At 43.3% G+C, this 21100-nt stretch overlaps 1 protein-coding gene across 6 annotated transcripts in view; it reads right to left on the reverse strand.

Annotated features, from left to right (window-relative positions):
• TANC1 (tetratricopeptide repeat, ankyrin repeat and coiled-coil containing 1) overlaps positions 1 to 21100 on the reverse strand; it is a 230222-nt gene that overhangs the window by 72538 nt on the left and 136584 nt on the right. For 5 of the 6 annotated variants that reach the window (XM_029225497.1, XM_029225499.1, XM_029225498.1 and 2 more), the window contains 3 exons: positions 16165 to 16269; positions 4978 to 5108; positions 3747 to 3933 (listed from right to left, as the gene is read on the reverse strand). In XM_029225497.1, the coding sequence (XP_029081330.1) occupies positions 3747 to 3933; positions 4978 to 5108; positions 16165 to 16269 (423 nt within the window). The remainder of the gene's footprint in view (positions 1 to 3746; positions 3934 to 4977; positions 5109 to 16164; positions 16270 to 21100) is intronic. The other variant, XM_029225496.1, reaches the window with a different exon arrangement.

Here is a 21100-nt window from a genome sequence, read left to right on the forward strand (position 1 = left end):
TTGCTATGTCATGGCAGCTGTGTGCTCTTTACGTCAGCCCACCCCCAAACCTTTGCCACTCCAACCTGAGCTCCATGGGTTGATAAATCTCAAACAACTTCAAATGGAAAATTAAATGGAAAGCCTCTTCCTCCCTTCTCCAGGCCCTGTGTAATCCGGAACATGAATCTTAACCAGCCTGTTTTACAAGCAGCTGCAGGGCCTCCCAAAGCAGGAAGCCAGGATATCTCGCCTTCATCGGTGCCCAATGGGATCACTGTGTTCTTGAATATTTTACTCTGTGGAACAGTTAAGATGCCCAAAGGCTACACCTTATAAAAACAGACATGTTCGTCACTGCCCACCCCCCAGCAATCACAGAAGCACAACTGAGTCACAGATCCCTGCTCCTTGAAGAGGCAACGGAACCTTCGTACCCTGTACTGATTCAGGAGGAAGCTCGTCCCTCCTCTGGCCCTGCCACGCCCACCTCTTCACAGAGAGCTGTGGGTAAGTCTGCCTGGAGATGAAATGCTTGTTTTTCCTTCTCCTCCCTACCACACCTCCAATGTGTCCCTTGGCAACAGGTTCTAATTCTGCAGGTCACTGAAGGAGAGAGAACAGAGAAACACTGTCACCAGCACAGGGTTTCCCTCTCGGCCACCTATAGTCCTCGCTCCCTGCAGGAGATCAGGTGACCGGGGCACAAAGCACAGTCGCATGAAGCAGGGGGTCTTTGCTGAAAGAGGGACTTAGGAACCTCTTCCCGGTTCCTCCCACTTTCATCTCAATCGTTGCCATTTTTCCTGTTCAGCCGAGTTAAGGGAACATGTTGACTGAGTCAAGGAAGGAAGGACAGCCTCAATGACATGAAATGGGTCATTTAACTTTAACGACAAGACACAACTTAAAATACAGATGACATGAAAAGACTGGACAATGCCAACTTGGAATGGGAATCCCACATAGCTTCCTTAGAAACCAACTAAACCATTGCCTCCTGCAATGCAACTTGATAAGTAGCCACAATTCTCTTTCCTTAATTTCTCATGCCCAACACCATGCTAGGAGCCCAGCAGATAGCCAGAATAAGGTAAATGAGACCCCCTAACTATGTGGAGACAAAAGTAAATAACAAAACAAAAATAAGTAAACCGAGGGGCTTCCCTGGTGGCGGAATGGTTGAGAATCTGCCTGTCAATGCAGGGGACACGGGTTCGAGCCCTGGTCTGGGAAGATCCCACATGGCGCGGAGCAACTAGGCCCATGAGCCACAACTACTGAGCCTGCACGTCTGGAGCCTGTGCTCCGCAACAAGAGAGGCCGCGACAGTGAGAGGCCCGCACACCGCGATGAAGAGTGGCCCCCGCTAGCTGCAACTAGAGAAAGCCCTCGCACAGAAACGAAGACTCAACACAGCCAAAAATAAAATTAAACAAAAAAAAAAATTAAAAAGAAAAAAATAAGTAACTTGAAAATACTGAGATGCTATGGAGAGCGTGTAATAGGGGGACTAACTGGTCTGGGCTCAGCAGGGACTGTATTAAATCAAGTACTAATTAACAGCCTCAATACTCCTGCAGTTCAGTCGTTCATTGACAATGCAGAAAACCAACCGGCAACTTTTCTTTTCCCTCTTTAGAACACCTTTAAAATAGCAGCAATCTCTCAATGAGAGAAAGAGACAGAGTGAGAATGAACGAATGAATGAGGGTAGTTTTCTGTCATTGAAAAGGTTTCTGTCAAAACAAGAAATTGGCTTGGCCATAATCAGAGGCATGAGACGTGAATGCCAGAACACAGAATAAGAAGTAAAAGGCTGTCAAAAAAAAAAAAAAAAAAATCTGTAGCACTAGCCAATTTCTTGAAGGAAGACAAACTCTGAGGAGGAGAGGACATTGCAGAAGAACTAAGAATGCTGTAAAGAAAGTCATCTGGAACAGCTAAAGCCACCACAGCGCAAAGTCCGCGCACCGCAACAAAAAGTAGCCCCGGCTCTTTACAACAGCGCAAGTCCGCGCGCAGCAACGGAGACCCCAAGCAGCCAAAAATAAATAAATGAATAATTTGTTAAAAAAAAAAGAAAGTCATCTGGCTATCACAGAATTAATACCAGAGATCCTTCGGTGGTGGGCAGCTCAGAGAGACGGGGCATGAAAACAGAGGTAACACTGGGAAAAATTTGTTAGACAAAACAGCAGGTGGGGAAGCAGAGTGAGATGAGAAAGGGGAATTAGCAGAATAAGCTCACTGGAAGGGCTTGAAGCTGAGTGAAAAGAATTCAAACCTGCTACAAAAACCACAACCCACCATTCACATGAAATGTCCAGAATGAGCTAGCCAGTCTGTAGAGACAGAAAGTCGATTACCAGTTGAGTAGGGCTGGGGTATGCAGGGAAACGAGGTGTGACTTCTAAGGGTACAGGGTTTCTTTTTGAAGTGGTAAAAATATTCTGAAATCAGACTGTGGTGATGGTTGCACAGTACTGAATAAACACAGTCCACTCAATGGTTTAAATGGGTGAATATTATGGTATGCAAATTATACCTCAATGAGACAATTCAAACAAAAAGGAAACAAAAACCCATAGAAGATCCTGATCCAAGTGAAAACTGAGGGAAGAGACTGCCTTCCTCGTGCTGACCGGCCCCTCACAGAGCCCACAACCCAGTCCTAGGCATCTCACAGATCTTCTGGGGCAATCGCCAAAATAAAACTGGATGAACCTGCAGAGCTTGGTTTTTCAAATTACACTTGAAAGAAATTGCAGGCGACTGGAGGAAACAAAGCTCAAATGTCACTGCATTTGGTTACATACATAAAACATAAAATATCCCTCAAAGATATGTGCATCACTTGGGCAACAGGGAGGGGCTGAGCTGTGCAGGAGAGCACTGGTGTCAGACAGCAGCATGGCCTCAGCACACAAGAGACCTGAACAGCTCACCCAAAAGACACCAGGCTGCAGACTGGGACACACAGGCGCCCAGGCCCTCCTGCAGAAATGCGAACGCACTCTGTCTGGGATGGTATGTAAAAACAAGGGCTCTTAAATTCCCTGGTTGATTCTGTCGTGAACATGGGACTAGAAACTACTGACCTAATCAGAAGCCTTACTTTTGATTTCCCTTGAGAAGGAAAGAAGTGTGCAAAGAATTCAATTAAATGTTGCTCAAGTCACCTAGTCAAGCAGCCTAAGGGTCAGGACTACGCTCTGTGTCTCCAGACTCTCAGCTCAGCACAAGCACACCTACTTTGTGGGTATGGGCATGGGTGTGTGTGGGCAGTTAGGTTTCCTTAGAAACTCCTGGCCTCCAAACAGTGGTCAGATGCCATTATAAGAAACTAAAGAACAAACACCCAGAAATACGTGGGAGATCAGTGACCTTGAGACTGAGCTGGGAGGACTTCTCAATATGCAGGGATTTCCTTGCCCTATGGTGTGTCCTATCCAGACCCGATCCCCATCAAGTAGAATTACTCAGTGAGGAGGGAAGATTTTTGTAACTTCACAGGCCAGACCTGATCTGGAAAATTTTTTACCAAATGAGCCCAGGGTTATAAAATAAACACCAAGGAACGTAAAAGCCAATGCTTCATCCTCTCAGCTGTCCATGGAGCCGGTGCTATCTGCAAAGGACAGGGCAGGCCCCGGAGGGCCGACCTTCACAAACCACGCATGCTAAAACCCTCTTAAGAAGTGCCTGGTGAACGTTCTGGCTGAAATGCATGGAGCCAGCACATGACCGAGGAGTGAGCTTCTTACCTATAATTCCACTGTCCTTGCTTTCCAGGGTGGAACTAGGGCTGCTAATGGTCTCACAGGGACTTTTGTTGGCTGCCGTCTTGCTGACACAGCTATTCAAGGTTGAGCAGGGGCTATCGGTGCTAGGAGACGCGGTACTGCTTGTAAGTGTGGAGCAAGGGCTGATGCCTTGGCTCAGAGCTGTGCACTGTAAGATGAAGGGAAGGAGGAGTTAGCGCAGCTACACATCCCTTTGTTTTTGATGCTAAAACAATGAAACTACAAACCGGAAAATGGAAAACAGTTTTGTTTTGTTTTGTTCTTCAAATCTAGGGATCTTAATATATACGGTCTTCCAACATTTAAAAGAGAAATCTCCTAGTTCTGTTCCCCCGACTTTGCCATCTTCTTTTTCCTTAAAAGGGCAGTCTTAGAAATAATTTAGTGGGAATGTGCATTTAGTAAAGCAGAAATAGCAAACAGGCAGACTTCCTTTCATTTAACGTCTGCAGAAGACAAATGGGTTCTTTGACCTCTGTGCGTTAAATCTGGGAATTCTGTTTTTGTCATGTTTCACAAGCACTGCAACCGGGTTCAATTCCTTAAGATTTATGGGCTCTGCGATCAGGGGGAGGAGACGGGTGGCCACTGCGATCTTAATCAATGCATGACACCCTCCCTGAGACCCTCGCAGGGGGCAGAGGCTCTGGCCCCTCGTTGCAATTCAGACGTACACTTCTCCTCTCAGATGTGGCAGGCTGCTGTTCCCTAGGAAGGGGAGTGCTCCTCCGTAGATGGACCATTTGATCTCATTTTATTTTGTCTCTCTATATAATCGCCTATAAATCTTTTCCTCACCCCACTGACCCTCCAAAATTTCAACGGATAAAAATGCACAGGAAAGCGTATACCAAAGCAGCCAGATGAGAAGAACGGTGCTATAAAGATAAAAGTAGTGTCATTACTAAGGAATTCTCTCAGCCGCTTTAATTCATTCCGCTACTCTTCTCCGGGTGGTGATCAGGTTAATGTGGACATTTTCGTAAATTCTACACCCTTCTGCTTCTCCTCACCGCCCCAACCTCAACTACAAAGATTCACAAACACACTGTTGAAATGAATTTCAACACGCAGCAGCCCAGACTCATTTGGCCCGAACAATGGCCTCCCCACTCAGGGAGGGGGGAAGACGGTCATGCCTTCATTCATCCTCTGAGCAGGTATGACATGCAGTGTCTTCCTCGGGCATTACCATGGTTTCGCTTTTTTCTTCAATGGTGATGTGTGTGGAGCTTGGAATCCCTTCTCCCAGTAAAAACCCCAGCCTTGTCAACAGTTCTTGAGCTGCTGGCGAACAGCTCGGTTCGTTATCAGCCTTTGCTTCTGGAACAAAGAAAGAAAACAATGAAAGACACCCCTCTCTGGAATTTCAGTATCGCATCTGGAGGAGTTGGCATTACAGCTGCCTGTCTGGTGCTTCTGCGTATTTTTATAAAACGCACAAAGTTTGACAATGCTGCCTGTCCGCCAGCAATACATTCTAATTAAGAGACTGTGACAGGTTAAGCAAACAGTAAAAGAGAAACACCAAGTGCAAAGGGTGAAATTGTTGACCTGAATCAGAAGACACGGTGTCATTTTCTGATGGCAATTCCTATTTCCATGTCATGAAGAATGGGTACTTCAGACACCAAAGGCAGAAAAAGGCCTACTCCTCTTACTCTTGAAGAGCACAGTGTGTCCAATGCCAACAGCAGGCTGAAATAAAGTAAAATCCAAGTGGCATGCTGCCAGAGCTATTAGATGCGGGGGCGGAGGGGGACTGAAATGCAAGCTCTCATTTAACAAGAAAGAGGCATGACCACTTCAGTGGAAACTTCCTGTGCACACCTCCTAGGAGAGAAAGTCAAAACCAGGATTCCAACCCAAGGGTCAATCATCAGGGATCCATGTTGAAACAAAGATCTTAAGTCCCAGTGAACTGTGTCCCAAGAGACAGGACCCAGCAGCACACCCTGCTGTCCATGGGGAGATGCAGAAAAATGGGTTGTCTTCTCAGCACACTCCACAGTAAGGTTGGAAGCACGTTCCACCTGAAGGTCACAGGGCATGTTTGGATGCCCTAAGCCTGGTCATCTTGCTTGGTGCACTCAAGATAATTTTATTGTTGGACTTGACTTAAATGTTGAGCTGTAGATTAACCTTGTATCCAAAGCCTAAGGGAACTTAATTTTGGTGGACAAAATGATATTCACATCATTCTAACAGCTCTCTTACAGTTTTAAGTCAGCATCCATCAGGGAATGAAATAACGTATAAAGTTAACTGTGCCTGCAAAAGTTAGAACTTAAGAACAACATACAACCCGTAATAGTCGTTCATCTTAATGTTTTGTTGTTTTTTGTTAATTGTCTAGGTACCTAGATCCATACATTCATGAACAATTTTCCCTGGATGTGGAAATCTACAGATAATGGGTAATAGGTCACAGAAAAATAAAATGAGGAAAGAACAAATTCGAGATATTACTTTTGAGCTACAACATCAATACCAAAGTTCAATGCTAACTTTGCCTTTTGTAAGGAACTACAGAAATCAACATAAGCAGAGCTGAGAAGACCATCTGTATTATACTCACCCACATTATCAGTTTTGCTAAGTCATGCTCCCAGGATGGCAGCTATAAGAGGAACTAGGCTGACTGTATCCTCAAGGAAGGAAAAGTACCCCACCCCTTGGCTTGCTCTCAAAAGCTCCCAATGTTTAGGGTGAGAAGAAGAGCTGTTTCCCAGCTTGGACAGTTTTCAGTTGCTCTAGAATACTGCAGAGATAAAATAACCAAGGCTTGATCGTTGTGGGTTAAAAGAGCCCTGATGTTTCTGGATCATTTGAGATAAACCCATAACACGAAGGAGCAGTGGCCCCAAACCAATGACAGGGGTAAGGGAGCCACCCCAGGGCAGGTCAACCACACCCTCAAAGCCACTCTACAGAAGGTCCCTTCCCACCAGAGATCTCCAACCACATTTTGACTCTTAAGGTACGTGGGCACTGGGGAAAGGAAACCAGGAACCAAACCAAATCAACATGACCCAGGCACACCCAAGGGCTGGACCACTTCAGGACAGGATCAGTGCCGCCCTCCCTTGCCCTAAGGCTCAGGCAGGGCAGCTACTTTATCTTAGGTGTGACAGCTGGACCAGAGGGAGAGAACAGGGTGCAGCTGGAAAGGGGAAGAAGTGGGTGAGGGGCCAGTACTCAGCACTTTCTCTACTCCACACCCCACTTTCTTTTCAAAACAATCTCTACACTGCTTCCCAATTGTGACCTGCCCCAGAATGTCTAGCTTCTGGTTCAACCTGAAACACTCTGGGGAGAGAGCCAAAAACTACTCCCAGTTGGCAGCTGCTGTCATGAAATTTACCCACAGCCAATGGCTCACTCTGAGACCCGCATCCTGTGTAGGTCCTGGGTGGGAGGGGGGCCGGAGGCAGCAGATTCACCCCAGATTGTCAAGGTTTTCATTAAGAAAATAATAATTTTATATACGCATATCATTGTATATATATATATACACACACACACACACACACACACATATGTGTGTGTGTATAAATTCAAAGACAACTAGTCATCTAAACTTCCCCCCTTCAGACAAGTTGGGGAGCAGTGGCCATTCCAGTCTCCTGAAGAGACAAGAGATGCCCAAATTCATCGCTAACTTGTTCTCTTAACTGTTCAATCTGGTCTTTGTCGCTACCAACGTTCCACAAATCTACCCAGGTTTGGGAGGAATGAACAGATGTTCTTTATTGCAGTTTTGGCATCCATTAAGCCACTACCATTTTCTTTCGTCCAGAAGCTTCCCAACTGTCTTTTCATATTACTCTTTCTACTAAAATGTCATCCTAGTGACCTTCCCCTCAGAAGTCGCCTTTGGTCTGAATTCCTTAACCCACGTCAAGCTGTCCGCATCTTTCCTTCCCTAATGCACAGAGTGTGTCTCGCTGAACTTTTCATTCTGGCAGAAGGACCCCTGGGTGAAGTGTGACAGTGCCATTTTGGGGGAGATGAGTTGCCTGGGAACACACACTGATACACTCGACTGTGAAATAGAAATGTATTTGTCCTTCCATAATCAATTACCAAATACTGAGATCTGAACAGTCAGATAGGATTTTCTTTGAGCTAATGATTCCAGAATGACTCCCAAACCAAAATTCAATGGGATACTCTAGACAGTCTATTTTCATTTGTGTAGTTAATACTAAATCACTCGTCAATAATGGGTGTACCTTACCCCACAGCAGTGGGATAAGGGCTGGAGAGAAAGACCTCATCTCTTAGCAATGCTTTAACATCTCATAGATTTAAATATCCAAAGAACTTATGATGACTGTAGCTGGAGGTGAGAGAGTATCTGGCCTCACACTCCCTAGGAATCCGTTAGGTAAGTAGAGAGCGATATTCCTCCCAATAATGTTCTCATGCAATCCTCGCTATTACACCACTGTGGAATAATCACGTGGAGAAAGGCAAAGGGAATTTCTTTGATCACTCCCTGCCTGGCTCTTTTTACCTATTCACACCTGTTAGATCACATCTGGGGTGCCAACATCCAGGTACGGTCCACAAGGTGACTGGCTCCATCCTAACTTCAAACCTATTTGTCCCCTTAATAACCATCCCCTCACCCTCCCCCCCTACAGGCTCAGAGGAAAAGACTTCCCCACACTAAAGCTATTCTGGATCCCTTACAGCGTGAGCCTCTCTAAACCTCAATTTCCTCATCAGGGAAGTGGCCATCACCTACTTCTTAAAGATTGTGAAGCTCAAAACAAATGTGAGAAACATCTTATGAGCCGCATATCTTTGAGATAAAACACTGCACCAAAGTTGGTCATTATTTCTACCAATTTTAACACCAAGAGCCCACTTTCTCACTATTACTTCATTTTCTGTTTTCATGGCTTCCTTTCTATATTTAATGTGCATATATTTCTCTTTCCGGAAAAAAAATAGTTTTCTGTTTAGAATTTTTCTGCCTTAATTTAACTTTTTCTGAACTCACTATTCCTTCAAGACAACAAATCCCCTCCTGCTATCAAACTGTTCCAACTTGGCCCACACTTAACTGCTTTCATTTCCCATATAATCATTCTGCCTTCTTTAAAGCCAGACGCTATTAGAACCTTGGAAGTGCCTGGGGATTACCAGTGATAATGCCGTCAAGAGAAGCCTTTTCTCCACTCTCAGTCTCCTCAAACTCAACAGAGCGCTGGGCACTGTTGATGACGCTTGGCTATTCACTAGCATGTAACCGTGAACCACTGACTTAACGTCAGCTTCCAAGACAGTACTTCTGAATCAAGTCTGTTAAGTGAGACACAGCCTTGATTGATGTTAAATCCCTTCCTCTGCCTCTACCTGTCTAGGACCTGCTTCTTGCTAAACCTCTTGCCTTCCTTGCCTTCTACTCCACAAACATTCTCCTGTTCCTTTCTGCTTACTCCTTCTCCTAAGGCATCGCCATTCCCTCCTCCTTCAATTTCCAAAAATACTATTTACGGAGGAGCATCTATCCATGAACCTGATCTGTTTCTGTCAATAACTGGTTTCTAGTCTGGAATACCAAAACGTAGTTATCATATAAGTTATCTTTAGGCTTTTCATCTCATGCATCCCATACTGAAATTGTTACCAAATCTTACCACTTCCTGTTTCAAAATGTTTCCTGAATTCGCCTTTTTCTCTTCAGTCACACTGACACTTTAAGTCCTCATCCTCTCCAGTCTAGATAACTATTAGTCTGTGAATCAATCTTCTCACCTATTTTTATTTTCTCCCTCTCTTTTCCTTCCTCTAAGCCAGTGGTTCTCAAATTTTTTTAGTATCAGAGCTCACCGTTAAAAATTAAGAACTCCAAAGAGCTTGGGCTTATATGGGTTATGTCTATTGATATTTAGCATGTTTTAAATTAAAACTAAGAATGTTAAAATCTATGTTAATCCATTTTAGGTTAATAAAAATTACACTAACAAATAATATTTTTAATAATAACCGTATTTTAATTTAAAAAGTTAAGAATGGCATTGTTTTACATTTTTGCAAATTCTTTTTAATGTCTGATTTAATAGAAGACAGTTGGATTCTAATGTCTACTTCTGCATTCAATCTGTTGTGATAGGTTCTATGGGTTGAAGCATGTGAAGAATTGTGGCTTTAGAGAGCAATGTATTGAATAGTTGGGAAAGGGAGGAACCTTTCCAGTTAATTACATATATTCTTCTTTGACACCTCCCCGATCTGACAAGTAGCAATTTCTTAAAGGTTAGTTCCAATGTTGATCTGAATCTGAATCAGTGAACTTTCTGTACTCTGTTACAGTAAAATCCAATGGTCTGTTTTATGCTTCAAATGGATTTTACCCATGCAAGATTTTGTAACATCAGCACTGGGTCATTTGGAAAATACTGGTTTTGCAGATCTTGCAAGTGTTGACACATTTTATTATACAACACCAAAATATCACATTCATTAACATCACCACAGATCTCAACAGAAAAGTCTTGGGAAGCCATCAAGCTCTTTGTGACAGATGCAAATTCCCCAAAACCTAATTTTCATTCGAAAGGTCAAATTGTATCATTGGCAACTAACCCCTGTCAGGATTTTTTGTTTGTTTGTTTGTTTTTTTAATTGAAGTGAGGTGTTCATTTTGTTCCTTTTCGAGGAAACATATGTCAAATACCCAATTCTGAATAACCCTGATTTGTCAGTTGTACTTTCAAGTAAAAATGATGTTCTTTTTTCTTTTTTAAAGAAAGGCTAGTTCAGCTTGCAATTCAAACAATTACACAGGTGCTTTTCCTTGAGACAACCATCATACTTCAGCACACAGTGGACGTTGCTTTCTGCGGACTTCCCATTTCATCACACAGAATATTAAAAAGATGGGTATTCAAGGGTCAAGACTTAAAATTCATTATTTTTAGGGCTTCATCAAGGACATTTTTCAGTGAATTATTATTTCTGCTGCAAGTGGGTGTTGGTAAAAAAAAAAAAAAAAAAAAAAAACCACATGTAGCCCTAGAATAGCAGGAGCCCCTACTTTGACGTGTATTAAGGCATCAGAAGTCTTACCAACAATTGCCCTTGCACCATCACTGCAACTGTCAATGCAAAAGAAATGGAAATATCTTAGTGTTATTATGCAAAGAGTTGTGACTTCACAGACCCTCTGCAAGGGTCTAGGGATGCCTAGAAGTCCATGTCCCACTCCTGTAGAACCTTTAAGTCTTCAATTGTACTAAATTCTCCCTTCTCATAAAAATAATAAATAAAACCATAGTCGCAGACTCCCTCCACCCTACTAACTGATCTCTCATCTTCCCTTACTTGCTCAGCTTCTTAGGCGTAAAAGAGAGGCGGTTTATCCTCACCAATTCCATTTCCTTATCACATACCTACAACTTAAACTCATTCACCTTCACAAGCCTCCTAAAACAGCCCTATTAGGCACAGTAACTTTCTTTTCATGCCCCATCTCCTCTTTTGATTTTCCTGTAAATTTTTGACCTTGGCAGATACTCTGCTCTCCAAGGAAGAAAGTGGCAACTGTCACATCAGACACTCAGAGGGGAAACCCATGGATACTGTGTGGTCTTGTGGGTTCTTCTACCCTTTTGCTGGTGCTTCTTCCACCTTATTCACAGCTCAAGAATAAAATACCAAAGGTTTTCAGGTCTCTTCTCTCAATGACCTTTTCCCTAGTGTAATGCACCTAATCTCATCACGTTCCCTCTAAGTAAAAGGCTGCTCAATTTACCTCCTGAGCTCTTTCTTAAGCCCCAGTTTGATTTTTCCAATTGTTCATTGGACACTTTTGCCTAGATGTGCCCAGACCTCAAACTCAACATGCCTGAAACTGAACTCAAACCAAAATGGACAGGTCCCTCTCTCCTAGTGTCTGGTTAATGTAGTCTCAAAACCCTGATGTCATCATCTTTGTCTCTTATGGCTTCCAGATCCTTGCAATTCCTCAGGAATCTTCCTGTATCACTTTTTTCCTGATCCTGTTCTTTTTTTTTTTTTTTTTTTTGCGGTACCCGGGCCTCTCACTACTGTGGCCTCTCCCGTTGTAGAGCACAGGCTCCGAACGCACAGGCTCAGCGGCCATGGCTCACGGGCCCAGCCGCTCCGCGGCATGTGGGATCTTCCCGGACCGGGGCACGAACCCGTGTCCCCTGCATCGGCAGGCGGACTCTCAACCACTGTGCCACCAGGGAAGTCCCTGTTCTAATTTGAGATCTTATTCTCTCGCTTAACTACTGAAATCATTTTCTAACCATTCTCCCTGACTCTAGTCCCTTTCCTGCCCCACTCCATCCTATACTTTGCTGACAAGTGAATCAAGGCATAGTACTCCAAGCAAGTCTTTCCCGGCACAGCACCTCCATCTGCACCCGACTGGTCACACAGCTGGGATTAGTCAACACTACTCCCCCACCCCTGTACTATAGTTACTCTGTGTATATAGATCTTTAATCCCTGACCAGACTCTAAGGCTCCAAGAAAAAAGGACCTATGCTTGATAACCCATCTCAAATAGCATCCAACATAGTACTTTTCACAGCATAAGAATTTAATATTTATTCAAGGGAATGCAGAACGAATGGCTACTCTACCTCTAGTCTCTCCTCCACTACACACATACCAGGGATGTCCCCCTTCTGTACTTCCATCTAACTAAAACCTTATCCAACCATCGGTCAAGTGGTGCATCACCATGCTAAGAAGCTGAAAATTAAATTAGCAGGAGCAAGGTTACCTCTTGGGAAAGGAAGAGAAATGTGATCAGGAGGAAACACAGTCATGTTTTATTTCTTAAACTGAGTAGTGGGTAGACAGGTGCCATATTCTTTATGCCTGTTTCATTCTCTACATCTTTTTGAATGTTTAAAATAGTAATCAAAAACATAAGGCATCAATATTTACTTAAACATATATCTAAAAAAGATTCACTCCTCCCAGTAACATAGTTCTGCATTTAATTATTCTGCTGTTTCATATGTGTTAGTTTTACTTGCTAACCACACTGCCAAAAAAAAAAAAATGTTTCGTCGTATTTTGAGACTTCACCAAGCAATGACTCATAAGACTAAAACTTTCTCACCCCTCCCCATCAAAGCTTGCTCAAGTAGCTAATGATAGATTGAAGCAAACCTAAATGGACTATGGTTGCCCCTAATTCCAAGAAACATAGCTGTGAATCCTATTATAATCTAATAACCCTCCCTAATTTATCTAGTTTTCTATTTTCCCTTAAGGCAGAGGTATTGTTTTGTGGGTGACATTTTCCCCTTAAACAATATGTTGGTTTAGCAATAGGAAGCTCATTTGTGAAGAACTTACTCTATATGACACATAGCTTATTAGGATCATTTGACAGGAAAAAGGGGATTGTATTTTGTTTGAGGACCTCACTAAGTCACTCTTTTTGTCAGAGTAGAAAGTGCTGGCTTTTCCAAAATATTTTAAAATACTGAATAAAGTAGAATCTCTTTCCATAAAGATGTTTCCAGGTTAATGTAAACTTTAATAAACAGGTTCTTTGCTTATAATAAAAATGTTCATCTGCCCATATCATATATCCCACTACCCAGATGGCTAAAATAAGCCGATTACACATAAATACAACTGCTTATAAGTTAATGGATAAATTCAAAGTGCTCATTGGTTTTGTTTTACTTCGATTTAAATTTCAGAGAGCTAAGAGTCAAGAATTTATGGAGCAACACAACCATAAAGGGAGGCAGCTTAGTCTGGAAAGGGTATTTCAAACATCTAGGAATAACTTGATATTTCACGAGCCTATGGGAAATTTCAAAAGCATTTCATGAGGGGCTGTCGTCAATAGTTTGTTGGTCTGGGGATTACTGAAATGCTATTATTGACAGAATCCAGAAAAGTGTCTTAGAGACTTTTTAAAAATGCCCAAAGGAAATATAGAAAGTATAAACCCAAATTTTAAATTAAAACTTAAGTAATGCTGCTACTATGAAACCCTAGAAATTAGGATTTAGTCCATCATGCATGCATCTGTACATGCTTGGGTTAATACTCAAACTCAATTAGTTCTAGTTTGCTCCAGCCTCGCCTTTAGATTCAGTGACCTGGACATAAAATTTGTACTTTAATATGGCAAACTTAATTAACCCCACTGAAATGTAAAGGATTCCATGGGGATTACAAAACACACCATCGTTTACTAATCAAGTTAAATTTTGTTAGGCAACCACCTCTTCATCAACCAACAGATAACTCTCCTGGGGCTTCCACCGGCTTCGTGGCTAGCCACAAAAGACCATGTGCCCACAAGCATGAACTACGCCGCCCCTTTCCCGACGCCCCAAAAAGGGGAAATGTATCCTGCTTCTTAATTCTAGATGAAACTTCTGGAAACTCCTGGTGTGTATTCGCAGCCCGGGTATGTCATAATTTCAGTCCCCATGGAGACTGATGCTGAATCCAGGAGTTAGGGTCCCGAGAGTAAGCCCCTCTGTAAGCAGACTGCAGGCTACACCAACAATATCAATCACTCTGCTTGAATTTAGCTCAGCTGGCAGCCAAGCATAAGAACACCTCCTCCCCAAGAAAGCCAATTCTGCCTTGGGCAAGGGCAGAAAAGTTGACAGTGGGAACTATTTTATAACCTCTTTTCTTTGCGCAATAAAAATCCCAAATTTGTCCTCATTCTTACCCCAGGGGGAGCCCTAAACTCTAGACAGGATGTCAACAAGACTCTTGGCCACCGAGGAAGGCGTCACATAATGGAGTTCACACCAGCCAAATGGCAGGGGCGTAACCAACCAGGACTCCAAAGGCAGGTGGGGATGAGGGTAAGGGGTGGGGGGCAGGCTTATTCTGAAATGGGCAGACAGCTCAGTAAATTCAGATTATTGATACTCACTTCAGAGGAACAGCTTTTCACTTTCTTTTTGACACCCAGAATAGAAATGAGCGAGAAGATTGACCCACAGACACCTTGCACACGTGACACAACTAGGAGGGTCCTCATGTCTGCAGCGTTTCCCGCTATCCTGACCAGACAGCACTGTGGACCCTCGCCCCTCTACACCACCACACACCTGGTGCCCTGCCCCTCCTCAGCACAAATCCTAGTGGGAACCTCTTACCTAAACCAAATGGCTGGGTGCCTGGACAGAAGGAAAAAGGGTGGCATTTCTCATGCCAAGATGCAGGCAACAGCATCTCCTCCCTGCCCAGAATGCTCAGCTCCTGGTCCCATCTCGACCCCCGCCCACCCCAAACTCCTCTTCTTGATTTTCATCTCCTACCAACCCCTCACACTCGGCTCATTTTTAGCTTTATTTTCACCACCACCACTGCCACCCCACTCCATGTTCCCACCATGCCCTACACTTCGTACCCACTCCCCTCCTATGCCTCAGCAGAAACATGAAATGCACATACAGTGGTAGAACATAAAGAAGCTATACCCCTCTCCACCCACAATTAGGGAGAGGAGGATGCCAGGTCTTCCAAGGTGGAAATATGGGTGAGTTTTCTCTTTCAGCATTACTACATAAACCTGTGTCCATACTGGGGGTACAACAGGCTTCTCTACATATGCCAGGATTCTTAACCATGTGTTTCTGCAGGAAAACAGGATGTAAGTTCAAAACACATAAATTAAAGACCTTAGAGTTGTGAGTTGTGGACACAACCCCCCCACCCCAGAGAAAGAAACAAACAGGTACATTCTGGAATCGATTAAAAAAAATAAAGAACTATTAATACATCTACGAAATGCTAGAGTATGTAACGTCTGTTACACGTATTTCCAGATACAGGGAAAAAAGCAAAATATAAAGTGTCCTCATGAAAAGTTTCAATCAATTTGGATATTTTTTTGCCTCTACTTCAACATTCTCTGAAGAAAAATTTTTGATGTTTAAAAAAAAATAAGCAGCTTTCAAAAGCTACCAAATGCTTTTAAGAAAGCTAGTTATTATAAGCTTTGTCTAGCTACAGTTTCAGCTTTTCAGCCAAAGCCTGCTGTTGAATATTCTAAAACGATGGAGCACTAAAAAACAAAACAAAACAAAATCTTGGAAGCAGTCTACTGATTCGCTTTTCATGTCCCCCCGAACCAGGAAGGTCAAAATTGACAGGAAGTTAAGTCTCAACCTGAACAATGCATATGCACCCACTCAACTATTCCTACGCTGTGTACATAATCCCAAGAATTTACATTAACTAAACAGATCTCTGTAACTGCCCAAGGAAAACCACCTCCCAGATACATTCAGTTTAGCAAAGCATTCCTGCAAGAGGCACTCAAGTTTTCATTCAGAAGTGGAGTGTCATGGTGTAAAATCTTTAGGGGGGAAAATCATTGAAAACATATTCTTACCATTTCCACTGGGCTCTGTTGGCTTGGGCACGTCTCGGAACGGGATTATGACTGTATCTCCAGGCACTCTGGGGCTTTCCACATACTTGGGCTTCCTGACGGGACCTGCAGTGAGAAAGATCTGAGTGTGGCTAATTTTTTCCAGCTGCAAACAAAGCTTCAGAATGTACAGTGTGTGTCCTCACCAGGACCCAGATAGGCCTAAAGGAAGAGCCGGCCCCTTCCCCTCCCTTGAACACACACAGAGTCATTTCAGTACAGATGTAAGAACGGCCAGTCTGGGCTGCCAAAGAAAGGGCTGTAAGCCCAGCTTAGAGAATATAAACTCTGACAAAAACAAAAGCTGCTCTTTTGCTGTGCAGTCTCTACAGCCGTCTTTGGTGTATGTCACGTAAGTGATTTTGACATGTCCAGACCTGGATGGCTCATGGCGAAGGGTTTTTTATTTGGAATTTTTCTCTAACTGGGACCAAGACGATCAGGTTGCTGGTATCTCCAAAGTCAGGAGGCAAGGATTACAAACAGCCAGGCTATAACATCAATATGCTCTGCGTGGCCACAGACCGCAGGCATTTTATCAGCCTGGTGACGCAAAGCAATTGTGTGGGGCAGGGAAGTCGGCTGGTTTCTTGGTAGCTGACACAGCTACCTTCGGAAAGGCAGAACAGGCAGTCCGGCATACGATTCGGGGACACAAGAGAGCCTGAGAATCATCTCTCTCACCTCCCCTTCATCCCCAACTTATCATCAGAAAATCTGGAATTCTGAATTAGAACGAATGGAACCCTCACACGTTGCTGGTGGCAATGAACACACGCAGCCACTTTGGAAAACAGCTGGGTGGTTCCCCAGAAGTTTACACATACAGAATTATCATACGGCCCAACAAATCCACTTCTATGTAAATGTATGTTCAGACAAAAATCTGTACATGAATGCTTGTAGCAGCATTATTCATAACAGCCAAACGTCCATCAACTGACAACAAAATGTGATATATTCATACAATGTAACATTACTGGGCAATAAAAAGAAATGAAGTACTTATTCATGCTACAACATGGACAAAGCCTGAAAATATTTTGATAAGTAACAGAAGCCAGGGACTTCCCTGGCGGTCCAGTAGCTAAGACTCCGTGCTTCCAATGCAGGGGACACGGGTTCGATCCCTGGTCAGGAGGGAACTGAGATTCCCACGTGCCACGCGTTGCAGCCAAAAAAAAAATAAAGTAAAAAATTAAGTAAAAGGAGCCAGTCCCCAAAGACCACATGTTATATGACTCCATTCATATGGAATGTCCAGAACAGGCAAATTCATGGAAACAAGTATGAATGGTCGCCAGGGACTGGAGGATGTGCGGGCTTGTGGGGTGATGATGGCTAAGGGGTCTGCGGTGATAAAAATGGTCTAAAATTAGGTTATGGTGATGGTTGCAAAAACTTGTGAATATACTAAAAACTGCTGTAGTGTACGCTTCAAATGAGTGAACTGTACGGTATGTGAATCATCTCTAAATAAAGCTGCTTAAAAAAAAAAAAAAAGACTGCCTATTCTGTCTGGTCCTTTCAAACATCCCATTACATTTTGGTCCAGAATCATCCACTTGACTCTTATTTTCCTTGGTTGTCTTACACTTAAAGTGTGATTTTAACAATGCCACAGAGACGGGCAACATTTCACATCAGTAAGAGAAAAGGTGGAGGCAGAGTGCCAGACAGTGGTTCACAGATCTCCCTCCTGCTCAACCCTGAGCCACAGCCCTGCCCCTCCCAGGTCCTCAGCTCCACCACTGCACACTGAAGGGGTAAGTCAGGTGGATTCTGATTATCCTTCTGTGTCAAACATGTTATACATCTGAGAAATTCTATTCAGAATGTGGTTTACGGTGACAGTGCTGCCACCTAAAGGTTTACTGCAAAAGCATCTACACTACTATAAAAACGCTCTAATAATTCCCAGCCAGTTATAATGCACCACATCTGAAAACAGGCTGCATTATCAAAGAAGCTTATAGAGCTTGACAGATAGGGGTATTATTTCAGACTTCAGAAATCATGGTTCTAAAATGGTTAATGTAGTATTTAACCATATGGCTGTCTTCATAATTGATTTAACCCTGTCAGAAAGGGAATGTTTTGAAAGGTTAAAGTGGAATGGTTGGGGGGGGGGCGGCGTGGAGAGAAGGAAAATTAAGTGGAAAATGTAAGCTATACAACAGTACACAAAATACAATTCAGATTTCATCAAAAATATACACTTATCCATATATAAATATGCATGAAGGGAAAGACTGGGGGGGGCGAGGGGAAACAAAGATATTTGCTGTGAAGGAGACAGCAACTTGGAAGAAGAGCCTGAACAGGGCAGGCAGAAATGGACAAATACGAGAACCGTTCCACACTCTTGGTTCCCAACCTACTCCCTATGGTAGAAGAGATCAAGGGCACCTTTTTCTCATCACCTGCTCTCCTCCATTTAAAGAACTCAAGGGAGCTAAAGCCTTTTATTATTATCGTCCAATGATTCACATTGCCCCAACCAGCAACCATGCACCACTCATGAAGTACCTGGAAGATTCTGTTCACCTTAACTCCTCAGGGTATAGTAATAACCAATCTAAACAGATCTACTTCCAGCCAATCTACCTACACCACACATCCTTCAAAGATGTTCTCTAACGATAAGCACTCTCTTCAAATGTGGGCTATTTCACATGGATGCACAGCTGTTGTTAGGAATGGTTAGAATGTGAACCTCAACGTCACCCAGAGCCTTCAGAAAGCATCTATGCCCATCTGTTTGTCTGTAACTATGTTCTACTCAGAGGCCAACCCCTCACTGTAAGAAATACTCAACACTAAGGAGACGGTGTTGAGAGCAGAGCCTCTAGAATGGATAAAGAAGATGTGGTACATACACACAATGGAATATTACTCAGCCGTAAAAAAGAACAAACGAATGCCATTTGCATACATGGATGCCCTGGATGCCATGCATTACATGGTCCACATGGATGGACCTAGAGACTGTCATACTGAGTGAAGTAAGTCAGACAGAAAAAGACAAATATCACAATATTGCTTATATGTGGAATCTAAAAAATGGTACAAATGAACTTACTTACAAAACAGAAATAGAGTCACAGATGTAGAAAACAAACTTATGGTTACCAAGAGGTAAGGGGGCGAGGGATAAATTGGGAGATTGGGATTGACATACACACACTACTATACATAAAACAGATAACTAATAAGAACCTACAGTATAGCACAGGGAACTCCACTCAGTACTCTGTAATGACCCATATGGGAAAAGAATCTAAGAAAGAGTGGATATATGTGTATGTATAACTGACTCACTTTGCTGTACATACAGCAGAAACTAACACAACACTGTAACTATACAATGTTGTATACAACTATACTCCAATAAAAATTAATTTAAAAACAAAAAGAGCAGAGCCTCTAGACCTGGGCAGACCTAGGTTCAAATACGGTCTCCCTCCCTCTCCAGTTCGGACCTCAGTACATCCCAGAGCTAAACGATGAATGAGGGAGAGTTCAGCTCTAAGGGGAAAATCCTGAAAGCAGAGGGCAGGTCTCTCAGGTTCCCATACTTGGCACAGTGCCTGGCATAGCGACCTGTGAGGCTGGAGACAAAAGGAGACCTAGAATGTAACAAAGTGAATACAACTGTATTCACTGACCACACAAGGCTAAGCACTTACATATATTAATTCATTCGATCCTAATAACTTTGGGAGAGAAGCACTATCTCCCCCAATTTTAGGTCAGGAAGCTGAGGCTCAAATCAGTGCAACAATTTGCTCATGGCCCACACATGGCAAAGCAGGAATTCAAATGGTTTCGTGGTCTGTGCAGGTTTGAAGCCCATGTACTGAATCACCATTCAGCACTTATCCAACTAGGAAATCTAGATTAAATAGGCAATCCTAGAAAAGGCCAGGGCAGTGGAACCTTCCAACACCAAATCCACAGGTCTTGGCTATACATTCAGCAAATCTTTTATTCATGCTCACTTGTCTCTGATCTCCCCTTTTACTAAGAGTTGAAATATTATGAAGTGAATATAAACCACTGCTCTCCAACATGATCCTTTTATTTAAATTGCTTTTCACAAACAGCTGAACCTCAAATGCTATAAAACCAGATAAATTTATAACTACAGAGGTTTTCTTCTTTCCCCCTCAATCGCTCGTTAGAGACTCTTTGGGCACTTTCCATTAAACACAGCAGATGAACACTCATTTGCCCTCACTCCCTTTCAAAACACCATTAAAGCTGCAGTAAAGGGATTTAGGAGAGACCAGTGGGAAAAGAAGACAACCACAGGCAAGAAACCAAACTTCTGAAAGTGGAAACAGACTGCCGAGGAGCATGGATGAAACACAGCAGAAAAGGTTAGGGCTGGGGGTCGGGGGAGGAAGGGCTCAGCCTCCCAGACAGCAGACACCTCTGAAGGCAGGGGTGCGGCAGGGCTGAACGCAGGACCATGGGTTGGAAATCTATCGAAGGGAGAGTAAGACCCATAGAACCCCTTCCCAAACCAGGAAGCATTCCCTCCTTCATCCTGGAAGCAGAGCTTTTCCCCTGGAAAGGCTGAATTCCAAGACCGTGGAGATTCAACAGCAAAGTTCTTGAGTGCTACACTATAACACTGGGCTTAAGAAAAATTCTCCATGTGGATTGGTGGGCCCCAGATGCATCTCTCCACACCCCCTGCCCCAGCTGTGAGAATGCATACAGCAAGCTTGCACACCAAGCAGGAATAGATTAGAGGATTCCTCCCTGGGACGAGAAACAGTTGGGGACAAGCCCTCAAAGAAATGGTGGATCCCTGACCAATCACGCTACTGTAAAGCCTGCCCTACACACACACACACACACACACACACACACACACACACACACACAC

This window comes from Monodon monoceros, unplaced genomic scaffold, assembly GCF_005190385.1.
Source record: "Monodon monoceros isolate NGI ecotype Baffin Bay Population unplaced genomic scaffold, NGI_Narwhal_1 Super_Scaffold_16, whole genome shotgun sequence".
Taxonomy (NCBI): Eukaryota; Metazoa; Chordata; class Mammalia; order Artiodactyla; family Monodontidae; genus Monodon; species Monodon monoceros.